The 12741-nt window shown below is 41.5% G+C and overlaps 1 protein-coding gene across 2 annotated transcripts in view; it reads right to left on the reverse strand.

The window, feature by feature from the left end:
• The window catches only part of Srpx (sushi repeat containing protein X-linked), a 106095-nt gene extending 93671 nt beyond the window's left edge, over positions 1-12424 (reverse strand). For both annotated transcript variants that reach the window (XM_063245697.1, XM_003469341.5), the window contains exon 1: positions 12184-12424. In XM_063245697.1, the coding sequence (XP_063101767.1) occupies positions 12184-12277 (94 nt within the window). In that variant the 5' untranslated portion in view covers positions 12278-12424. The remainder of the gene's footprint in view (positions 1-12183) is intronic.
• Positions 12425-12741: the final 317 nt, after the last annotated feature.

Here is a 12741-nt window from a genome sequence, read left to right on the forward strand (position 1 = left end):
GATTCATCTTGGTTGTATACAGCAATAATTTCTTCCCTAGCTCTTTAATTTCCTTAAAAATCACACACATACAAAGTTTATATCAAACTATTAAGACTGGCAGCTTCAGAAAAAGAAAAGGAGAATGGAGTCAAGAGAAAAATGGAGGAGGCATGGTTTCAAATTTTTATGCCTCTGTTTGAATATTTTCACAGTAATACATGCTTTGCTTTTGTAATTTTTTAAAAGCATTGCTAAAGTGCATTTACCAGAGGAGAGTTCCAGCAAACCTGCAATATCAAATGGGCCATTTTAAAAATAAGCATAACTATTCAGATCACACGGCCAAAAAAAGTAAAGTACAATTTAAAAGTTCTATTTTTTCCCCCAAAAATACAAACATGAAAGTTTTTCAATTGTCTCATCTATTTTCAATGAAAATCAAAGTCAGGGTGATTTTCTCATTCCTCACTCCTCTCTGCTGCTCTCAGAAGCCAAGCCATGGAGGAAGTACAATTTAGTGGTTCCTCCCATCTCACCCACAAGATTAGGTGACTCTGGAACTTTTTAAATTTAGCAACAACACAGCAATTAGAAACCCTCTGAGAGTCAACAACACAGCAGTTAGAAACCCTCTGAGAGTCAATAGGGAAAAGTGCTCACATGCACCCCAAACTGTGATACCTCTGGCCCTGACAGACAATGGCAAAGGAGAAGCTCTGGAATGAGGGGGAATGAGCTGAGCTCTGAGAAGCAAAGAGCAATGGCTCTGTGCTGATAGCCATTACCTAGGGACAGCACAATTTCTCATCTGCAGTCCTTTAGAGAGGAGGGTCACTCCTTATGACGTTTGGATTTAGCTGGCCTGGAAAGACGGTTTTGGGGTAAAGAAATCAGAAGAAAATATTGTGAAAAAAATAAATGTGCATAGGAGGAGAAGAAAACATCCCCAAGGCAGTTCTCATGCTTTCCTCACATTCTCATACACAAAGACACAGTTTGAATAACATATATTTGCAACTGCAAAAAGCTAGTGATTTTCAACTTGGGAAAATTTTCTCTAACCAATTATGCTCACAAACTGTCTCAGGGGACAGATTTAGGACAGATGTTCTATCCAAAGCTTGCCCTCTACAACCTGCAGTGCCTGTGGTGGTCAACGCTTCCAGTAAAAACTTATAAATTCAATGTCATATTCCCAAATGCCCTACTTTGAAATTTTAAAAAATAAAGTCCTCACTAAAGCAAAAATGTGAAATACTAGTCTAATGAGATGATCTAAAAAGGCAATTTGTAAATGTCTACAACTGTGATTCTCATGCTTGAGTGTGTATCAGAAACATCTGTTAAGACACAGATTGCTGGACCCAACTTGCCCCACGCCCACTTCTGACTTAGTAACAATGGGGTAACAATGAGCACACTTTACCATTCTGTTATCTTCATTATTCCTCCTTGTCCTTTGTTATGGCCGATATATTGTGTTAATTTGAGAAGTCTAGAAGCTTAAGGTAGTAATTCTGCAGTTCTACATCTTAGTGTGTAGAGGACATGCCCTTACCTCTAGGATGTTGTTCATCATGTCAACTTGAAAAGTTTAGAAGTTTAACTAAGCAACTCAGCAGAGGGCTAGGGATCTCATTTTATAAACATCCTCATCTTTTGCAAGAGAAGGGCACAGAGATGGTGTGAGTACCACACCAGCCCTGGGTAAGGGGGTAACCTGCTTACAATAGAAGGGAGGAAAAGAGGCTTGCATTCCACCCTTTTTGGCTCTTGTTGCTTTTGCTGTCTTCTGCTTCTTTGAACTGTTGCCTCTGTGTTATGCCATCCTACCTTGGATCCAGCTGATTATGACTGAAACATCTACAAATTGTGAGCTAAATAAACCTTTCTTCTCCTAACTTTGGGCGTCAAGTATTTTTTCTTAGCCACAAGAGAAAAGTAACTAAGACTTCCTCTCCTGTTGGTTACAAGGTACAATCGCATTATCAATGACCTTGAAAAATGCTGCAATAAAGAAACTTAACTTAGTGTTTTTGGTTGTTTTCTGTTGCTATAACTGTACACCTGAGATTGAGTTATTTATAAAGAAAAGAGGATTATTCTGACTTATGGTTTTAGAATCCAGAAAGACCAAGATTGGAAAACTGCATCTAGTGTGGACCTCCTGCTGTTGCAACTCATGGTGGAGAAAGGACAAGTAAATATGCATGTATAAAGAGGCAAAACAAGAAAGGTGGCCTCACTTTATAGTAACACATTTTCACAGTAACTAGTCCAGTCTTGCAAGATCAAGTATTCTCATGAAAAAAATTAATCCTTCTAACAACCTAATCACTTCTTTAAAACCCCACTTTTTAACACTCCTAAAATGACAATCAAATTTCAATAAAAGTTTTGGAGGTGAAAAACCATATTCAAACCACAGTACCCAGCATTTCCCAACTTAATAACAATGCATCACGTTGCCCATAGAACATCTATGAATCTCTCTAAGACACAATGTTTCAAGAAAAGGAATAGGAAGCAGTAGTTGGCAGTGGGTCATACTATGTACCAGCAACCTGGCAGGGCAACAGATCTGAGGAGACCAGAGCCTGCTGTCCAAAAAATCCAAGCAGCACCAAGGACATTTTTCAGCAGGTAGCAAAGACCAGTCCATTTCCAGTCTGGATTAGTACACTAGGTCTTAGCTGAAGAATGCCAAGAAAAATAAGGGGCCTAATTTTCAAAAGGCTTAAGATACTCAGAGGCTAAAACTTTCAAATCTAGAGAACACAGTACCCAGATGATTGTCGATACATTAAGAGTATGGCAGATGTCAGAGAAATTAACAATACAGTATACAGTGTTAGTATAGCTATAGTTAGCGCACTGAACTAGACTACATCTGCAAGATAACTCTGAGCTGAGTTTCACAGTAAAGAAGCAGTCCCAAAGACCAAGCCTGTCGATTCTGACTTCATAGGTATGAGGCATTCTTCAAAATTTTACATTTCTATAAGGCCTTTGGGAGATGCCAAAACTCAAGTCACACCTTGAGTAGCAAAGTCCCCTTACAACTACTCAATTGTATTTTCAAATTACCAAGTAACCATAGAAGATACAAAAATGAATGAACACAGCTGTGTTCTGAATGCAAGGAAATTTAAATTTTATGTAATTTTCATATGTCACAAAATAGTATTCTCTTTTGAAATTTTTTCGAACATGTAAAAAGATAAAAACCATTCTTAGCTCAACTGACCACATAAAAATAAGCAGTGGGCCAAATTTGGTCTTCTCATGCTAGTTTTCAGGTACCTATCCTAGATTACTATTCCCTACACCTGACCTACCAAATCAAAAACCAAAGGGAGCCCCCAGGAAACCTCTTGGTCTATTAAGATTTCAGCTTTCCGGTCTTGGCTAATTTGTGGAGCTTGGAGGAGGTTAATGTGAGGGACTGGGTGTGTTCTCCTCATATCTCCTCCTGCATCGCTCTCACTCATCCTCTAAGGAGCTGCCTTCTCCCTAACCTCAGTGGCATTGTTTCTGCTAAGAATATATGCAGCCCCTGTGCCTTTAAAGGTTGGTCAGATCCAATGACTCTCATTTCCACAACAAAGTCTTGTTAGAGAGGCACAGCATCCCTGATTACATTAACCTGGTTTGCTTAATGATCTGAAGTTACTCATAAGGGCCATGTAAACTATGGGGTAAAACCATGAAAGGGCCCTTCAACCAAGCAATCTGAAGATGTACATTGTTGGTGCTCTAGTTTAGCTCAGGCAGAGGCTGCACTCCTGGCAGGGAGACTTAAAAGGAGATAAAGTCAAAAACTCCACAAAGTTTAGGGTTATTTTTGAGTTAGGGAAGGGAGCAGAAACTTAAAGGCTGCACATACTTATCTCAGGAATGCTGAACACTTTGAAAAGGAAATCCAGCAAATTCAGTGACAGAGGGAAATCCAACAGGAAAAGAAAGAAAAGAGAAAGTAAGCCATTGTGTGGCAGTTATAAACAGGCAAGTCACCCTGTCTCGGAAAAGGGCTGACCTCATTCATCAAACCAGTACTCAAATTTCACTGTGACTAAGAATTACTAGAGACATTTTGTTAAAATGTAGGTGCTGATTCAGCACATTTTGAGTAGGTCCTGAACTTCTGTATTTTTGACTTGGTTCTAGGTAATCCAAAGGTGCAAAGATTCTTCTGCCATACAAGAACAGATTTTTGTTTTATTCTTCTTTTAAACAGTCATAGGCTATAAAAATAATACGGGGTCCAAAGTTCTGTCCAAATTATGACTGTGCTACTGACATGTGGGACTACATATATGATCGTTTGGGAGTTTCCTGGACCATAACACCCTCTTTCACACCCACCAAAAAGGCAGGCAGGATCTCAGCTCCAGCCCATCCCATGCCCTACTCCCTCCACATCTTCAGTATTAGGCCTGCCTTTCTCTATTTCTTAGTTACCCCTAAATCTGTCTCCTGGCCAAACCCTGTGCCCAAGGAAATATGTGTTTCCAGCAAGACATCCTTTTGTTATGCACTCAGAGGTATTATTAGCTGGCAGTGGACCAGAAACCAGCAGTAAGAGGGGGAAAGACACCACTGGCTGACTCCTGCCAGTATCTTGTCCCAGTCAACAGAAAAGACTGCTTTGGCTTCAATCCTTGAGTGGAAGTTATTATTGAGCTAGGGTAAAATAATGTCACTAAGTAAAGGAGACAGAAAATATAAGGGTTGAAAAGGAGGTCAAGATGTTAGAACTATGGTCAAAAGGTACAGTCACCTTGGAAAACAGTCTAGTGCTTGCTGAAATGGTCCAACTTAAGATTATTACATGATCCATTAGTTTTATTCCTAGGTATTTATTCAAGAGAAATAAAACTGTATGTTCACATAAAAACATACTCAAATTTTCATGGCAGCATTATTCCTAAAAGTCTTAAAGTGGAAACAACCCAAATGTCTATTAACTAATGAATGGATAAAGTGTGGTGTATTGATAGAACGAAATATTATTTGATTAAGACAGAATCAAGTATTAACACATATTACAATATGGATGAACGTTGCAAGGATGATGCTAAGTAAAAGAAGCCAGACACCAAAAGACAAGTTCTGTATGATTCCATTGCTATGGAATGTCAAGGATATGAAAAATCTAAATAGAGACAAAAAACAGACTAGTGGTTTTCTATTAGGCAGGGATGATGAGAGACTGGGTAATGATGGCTAAGGGGCACAGACTTTCTTTTGAGGGGAATAACAAAAATGTTTTAAAATTGTTATGATACACAACTCAAGGGATATAATAAAACCACTGAGTTTAAGTGATTAAGTTATGTAGTATGTGAATTATATCTCAATAAAGTGGACACAATGTCATCACAAATCAGGTAAGATGCTTTTGGACCTTGTTGTCTTCAAAAGGGAGCAAGGACTGGCCATAGAGCAAGCAGACACTTCTCAGAACCATAGAGAAACACCCAAGCAGACCTAGATATAAGATCCTGAGAGCACAATCAAGTGTCAATATAAATAACAATGCTGAGTTATACGCCACACAGGGACTCGGTGAATGCTGCAATGTAATTTATTTTTGCCTGTCTAAGCCTGGGGCCTGGAAGGGGCCTGGAAGAGGGCCTGGAAGAGTGCCTAAACTGTATTAGTTATTCAAAACTGAATTCAAGCACAGGCTTGTGGTAGTAAAGAAATTTACTTCTCTGAGCTCTCATACTTCCCTGTGTTACTCCAAATATATCCCTTCAACCAGCTGAGCCTCAGTGACTCCTTCCTCAAATGCAGAGACAATTCCTGTCTTAGGCATCCTCTCACTTTGAGGATTCACACTTCCATGAATTAGGCAACCCATGAAAGGGGGTCTAGGTATGGAGAAGGGAAACTCCTGAAGGGATCTAGACAGCTTCAGACAGCCACCCAGAGGTACAGAATGAGCAAATGCCATTACACACACTTTCTAGAATCGCCCAGAAATCAGGTTCCTGCTAGGCCATAAGGGCACAAACATGAACAAGGCCCTATAACCTGCTTACATGGATAGGGGCATGGGACCTATGAGTGTCCAGTAGTGAAACAGTGATATTCTACCCCTGGAAAAGTTGAGTTTAAAATCTAAGTGGAAGCAGAATTTCAACATTGAGTATTGAAAGGAATCAGACCCTTGGTCTGACAAATGCTGAGTCAGTGGCATCACATTTGTCAAGAGTTTCTACAAGAAATAGCCACTCAGATAGCAGAGTTTCAGGATGTGGGAGATGTGGCCACACCACCACTTCCTCGGCACTCCACAATGGACCCGAAAATCTTGGCTCTAATCCTGTGGCCCTAATTTAACCAGTGTTTTTGAATATCCTTGGATGCCTGGAACTGGCAGTGTCATTCAGCTCAACCACACACACAATAAGTTGCAGGCCAACATCAGACATTAGAGGACCTTGGGTTACAACTGACATTGAAGACATTTCATTAAGCACAACTAGGTGGACATTGCAAATAGTCAGTGACATTTGGGAAAAGAAGTCTCTAGTACCTGTGATCCATCACACTACAGATCACTGTAAGAGCAGGATAGAAAAGTTATTGCATTGATATTTCAAGGCCAAGTCATAAAGTTTGCCCTTAGTTTCTATACTTGGACTTGTCTATTACTCATAAAAATACTTGAAAACCAATACATGCGACTTACAACACCAAATCTTTGGGATAATCCAAATCATTTTGTTCAAACTCATTTATCTTCTCCCTGGAGAACAATCCATAAAGAGGTATCCAGTGTTTGCTAAATATTATGGATGAGTGAATCATTCAGCTCAGGAATGAGTGCCCAAGAGATTTCAAAGGCCAGAGTGTGCCATCTGGCCATAAGATCCACGTGTAACCAATTATCATCTGGAAAACAGGACCTCAGCAATGCTACCAAAGCTTTTTATTTCACAAGCTTTTTCCTGAAATCTTTTTAAAATGTACCCCCTAGAACTTCCCTGGAGTGTGTAAATATCTTAGAATAGTTTCCTAGAGTGATTTGATATCCAAAAGCCTCAGCATTTAGCTATGCCTTGACTTGTTGCCTGTCCAGTTGGCCCCTTTATTCATGGTACTATAAAGTTCTGTTGATATCTTGCTATCTCAAATTCCTTTTCCTTTGGCAAGTATTATCTTGGTAATTTTGATTAAATCCTATAAAATATGTGAAATAGGATGATTTGTTTTTGTCAAGTAGCCCACAAATACACACGTAAAATCTTTCCCCAAATCCAAGATATTGTGCTAAATGAAGGTACAATAAGTCCCAACACAGACCTGAAAGCAATTACAAGTGATGACTATGTCTGTTTTGTTTGGTATTACTTATTTTTTACTCATTTTGGGTGCTCAAAATTGAACCTAGAGGCTTTGGCATGCTAAGTATGAGCTTTACCATTGAGCCCAATGTTGCTTTTTAAATGAGGAAAACTGGAAACAGTCCCACTGTCTACACCTGGAAAGGTCACCTGTTCATTGGCTCAAAGTTTTCTATGGTAATTACCCTCATCATTTCACCTTACTTTGTGTGCTGATTTTTGCAATCATTAAGTGCACATTTTTTTCATAGAATTTCTAATCAACGGATAGTGATTTTGAATTAGGATAGGATCTTTTCTCCTTCCTCCAAAAAAGGTTATTCACACAGATTTTCATTTCCAATTTCAAAACATTCTTAGAGAAGTCCACAGACTCCCTAAATTAACCTTCCATGAGCTCTTAGCATTGCCATCTTGACATCAACATTCCTCAGCACAAACCTTCAATATCCAGGTCCAATTCTCCTGCATGGCACCTCCATACTCCGAGGGCTCATGAACTTATTTGTACTACAACATTTGCTACCTGAGATAAATACACATACAACTACTTCATCATTCATGTCCACTTTAAAAAGCAACTCTCTGGCTAGAGCTCAGATTTTCTTAGAGAAGCCAGAAACTGATACCCTAGAATAAGAGAAGGTTTAAAACACTAAGTCCTTTCCTAGAAAAATGTGCTACAAAAGTTAAGTCAAAAAATCACACAAGAAGTGAGAGGCTGGTTTGTGAATCTCCCTACAAACTGAAACACAGGAGAGATGATTATTCATACCACTATTTTGAAAGTTTGTTTTTAATTTTTAATCATAACTTGGGTGTTACAAATTTTATACTACTCCATAGCCTGCCAAAAGTAAACCTTCATTTGTTTAAACTCTCCCTTCACTTTCAATTACCAATTTTAGTTGTATTTGCTAAAAGAGGAATAGATGTAGCAAACATGTTTGCATTTACTAAGGAAACCATTCAACTACTTTGGAAGGGCCTGGTGTAAAGCAGCCAATAAAAATAATAAATGCAAACTCCAGCTTATGGCTGCATCAGTCTCTCATTTTACAGTCCCCAACAGAGAAGGTTATTGCTTAGAGAGTGTTCATGGATTTAAAAGCCAGCAAGTTATAGTACTACATAGCTAAATTCATGGTGGTGCAAAGCACTATTTGCCTGTGCACATGTTTCAGGGTTTTTTTTTCTGTCAAATAACTTATAATCAGAGTTGCAGGAAGCCATTAAATCATTAAGCACAAATATCTATTTGGCACTAAGTGTGCTGCTAGGCACTGTGGGAAATATTAATAAGGGCAAGATGCAGCACAGTTCCTGTTTTTAAGGGTTAAGGATCTAAGTAAGAGGAGCCTATAAATTATTATAATAATGTATGGCATGTGTGATAAATGCACAAGAGAGCCATGAAGATTTTTGGTTTTTAAAGAAAGGCAAAAGGGTTCCCTCTTCACAGATCAAGGAAAGGTTTCAAGGGTCTGAGGTTGTAGCTCATTGGGAAAACACATGATTAGCCTAAGTAAAGCTATGGGTTCCATTACCAGCACTAGAAAAAAAATGACGTTTCATCAAACTGAGGGTGTCCCTGAAAAATGGGCAGAATTTGGACAAACACATGGCCACCGGGAAGGATTTCAGGTACAGGAAGCTGCATCTCCCAAGAAGATGGAAAACATAATGAAAATTCTATAAGGACAGGTAGTTGACATTGGCTGGATTTTAGGAAACTGGAAAATTAGAATAGAAGCAAACTATGTGATTCCCCCAAACCAACTGATAACTTTTGATTTCAGAGAAGAGGGAGAGAGTGCTCTGAGTAAAGGAGTGATACGATAAAAATAGTACTAACAGACAGGTAATTAAAAGATCAATATCTGGCCAGGGAATGTAGATGAGTGAGAATGAAAGAGACTAGAAGTGAAAACATTATGGTAACAATCTAAAGGAGAAGCACTGTAATTTAATTGTTTCAATGACTGACATAAGGTGGGGCGGTTGGAAGTCAGTGCTTCAATGATGGTTTCTGGTGTTCGTTCAGCTCCCAAATCTGTACAGTGAGAAGTAGTACCAATATGCTGTGCTAAAAGCATTACCAGTGAAGAAAATGCCAGAAAAAATGGTCTGCTGTCCCCAGCATATCTCTTTTTATATGGCATAATAATTCTGTCAGCTGATTATGTGTTTTAAACCCCAATGGAAATTTCTAGCCTGCTCCTGTTGAGACCTTAATTGTATAGCCTGAGCCAGGTGCTTGGATCCTAATACATATCTCCAAATGCGGCAGTTCAGAAAACTGCTTTGTCTGATGTGGTCTGGTTTGGCTTTTAACAATCCTCCCCAGGTTTTATGGCCAGTGAAGTCACACTACTTTCCTAGTTTTCTCCAGACTTAACAAGATTTCCAAAGTCTTTCTTAGTGACCACCACATTCATTCTCTGTCTTCACCTTCATAAAAAGTGGTGGGGTGATCTCCCAACATCTCAGCTGTTAAAGGCTTTGAAAATTTGTCTGAGAAAAGAATCAATAAAAACTCCTATCTCTTATAAGCATACAAATACAGTCAAGTACAAACAACCTTGCTAGAAACTCTCCATATACTTCTTGTGAACCTTTGTATGCACTGCATCTTTGCTAGGCTGCAAAAGAATAAATCAGGACCAGAAAAGCTGCATCAAATTCAAAATGGAAGAACTCCAGAGACCTTCTATGGGTGGGAAGGGGAATGATTTATTCTCAGTCTGACAGATTTGCTTATAAAAGCTCAGATGGTTACATAATCAGGGTGCAAATGGGGCCCTAGATCCCTATCTCCCTAGTTCAGAAGTTTCAGATTCAAGGCCTCTTACTTTTTCTCTTACTGGAGACATAGTGTCCTGTTTTACTGAGGGATTGCCTCTGCAATGGCCTTTAAAAATCTGTCACCCCACACTTAGGGAGAACTCAGCTGATGTGATCTGCCTCCAAATCCTTTGATTTAGAGAGTTTTCCCTCCTTAGCCTTCTAAAAATGTCTGGCTTGGAATGAAATCCCTACCTCTGACTTCCACTGCCCCAGTACAGCTCCATTTGTATGACATCCCATTAAGACATGCCAAGAGAGGGCTCCAACTGTCTGTCTGTAGTCTGAGCAGAGCCACAGGCAGGTTAGGAATCAGGCAAGGAGGAGCATGGTGGCTCCCCGCCAAGGGGTGGGAGTGGTGTCTGTAGACCGCAGAGGGAGCCAGGAAAAACCAGAGACAAGTCCCAAAATATGAGGAGCAGTAAGTGCCTAAACTGGCAAATCTATGATCCTACGGATGGCTGTGCTCTGGCCACAGGCTATACTATACAAGGGTAGAAACTGAGAGAAAAGAGACGCAGACAAAGGAGGCCAATGAAACAAGAAAAGAGGTCCCTTGCCTCAGGAAGCTTAAAATACAAGTTGTGATTCTGAGGTGGCTCACAAGCACCTCCCAAATCAGCCTGAAAGTCTCTAGCTTCTCACCTGTTTTCCTCACATCCTCTAAACTACTCCTTGTCCGCTCAGTGACTTCCTCTTCCTCTCTAGGTTCACTTTAACCTGACTCTTGCCAAAGGGAGTGGGAGCCAGGGAACTAACACCCAATAGGCATGACAGTTGCCTAGAGGACAGAGTCTCCCTTTCCTTTTGTCTCCAGTCAGTTCCTACACAACAGTTGAACACGTGAAAGCCTCAGCTCAAAACATAAACATTCTTGTTTATTAATTCACACATTCGTTTCACTGATTCATTCATTCATCAGGGAAAGGTGCATAGGACTCCGTGCAGCCATTCCTCCATCTCCCCAGCGCACTATCTGGGAATCCCTCAGAATTCGGAAGGTTCTTGCTCACACTCTAGATTTAAACTGTCCTAGTGCTGCTGAACACAAAGCCAAAATATTTGCACAACCTATAGTTCCCATTGCCCATTTTCTCATTAAACACTAAATTAAAGCCCGTATGTGGATTTCCTCTTTGTGCCAAGGTCATGGGGTGTGTAGCATGTTGCCCTTCTCCCCTTGAATACTTCAATGTGAAGAATTTTGCTAGAGCATTTCAAAGGACAATTGTAAGGAAAGTTTTGCCCATATTCACAAGAGCGCCAATAAACACCAGGGTACTCTTAGATCTGGAGACCACGCCCTCCAGCAAAAAGAAGCCATACCCGCTGTCCAGCAGAGCCTCTCTAGGCTCCCTCTCTCCTGAGGTCTAACAAGGCGCAAGCCACATGTCACCACTCTTAGCTGGCACCTCTCACTCAGAGGCTCTGGCTTTCTCAGAATCCCCAGCAGGGGGGGTTAGAGGATGCTATGGAGGCTCCGCCCATGTCATCCCACAGTGTCCCTCTGCTGTGACTTGTGTCTGCCACCCCGGAGGTGGGGGGATGGGGACAAGGGTCATAGAACTTTGTGCGGGAGAGGTAGGGGCTCCTTCCTGAACAAGCTGCCATGTCCAGAACGCCAGCTCTTAGCAACGGTGCTAGGCAAAATGCCGGATGGGGTAAAAGTAGCAAACTAGCGTGCAGCCGAACTCTTTGCAGCCTCTGATGTCAATGAGGGCTTGTTTTGAACTTTGAACCCTGAAACCTAGGACACAGAGAAGGGGCTTGGGTTTAGACTCCGGACTTCGTGAAGGTGCCCCAAGCATGGTGATGGGATGGTCTGTCCTGCCTTCAACGTGCCCGGACTCAAGCCCCACTCCCTCGGACTGGGAAAAGCCAATTCAGAGTAAACAAAAGGCGTTCTTCGGTACCTCCCTCTATCCCAAGCAAAGGGTCACAGAGGCGGCTCCAGGGGTTCCTGGTGCTTAGCCAGGGTGAAATCCCCACTTTAGGCTCCTACCTGGGAAGCCGCGGCTCGGCCGGACGTAGAGCAGTAGCAGCAGCACCAATGGCAACAGCAGCAGCAACGGGGCCCGGGGTACCAGGCTCCCCATGGCGAGCTGCTGCGCTTCCCTACACTGGGCAGCTCAGCGCACTTCAAGGGGGGCGGGAGGAGACCAAGGAGACTGAGGGGCTGCTGCGCTCCCAGCGGGTGAAGGCCGGACTGGAAAACTCCTCCTCTCTCTTTTCCCTCCTTCCCTCTCTCCTGGAGCCTGCCTCCTTCCTCTGCCTCCCCGGAACACAACACATTTCGGGGCTCTGACCCACCCATCTACCCCCTCCTTTTGTGCCAGCGCTTCTTCTGGGAAAGGGGCTGCCCTCTCAGGACCGTAAAGTGCCAGGGACTTGCTCCATTAATCCAAAATATCCTACAGTAATTTTCTGTGCTCCATTTGCACACCCTCTTAGCCCTAATATACACACGGGTGACTCAACTGCCTCAAAGATCCTGGGTCCCTAGAAAGCTTCCATCTGTGCAGAAAACTGTGAGTCGCACAGAAAGAGAAGCTGCAACCTA

Source organism: Cavia porcellus, unplaced genomic scaffold (genome assembly GCF_034190915.1).
Source record: "Cavia porcellus strain 051 isolate PalLab524CR breed Dunkin Hartley unplaced genomic scaffold, mCavPor4.1 scaffold_3, whole genome shotgun sequence".
Lineage (NCBI taxonomy): Eukaryota > Metazoa > Chordata > Mammalia > Rodentia > Caviidae > Cavia > Cavia porcellus.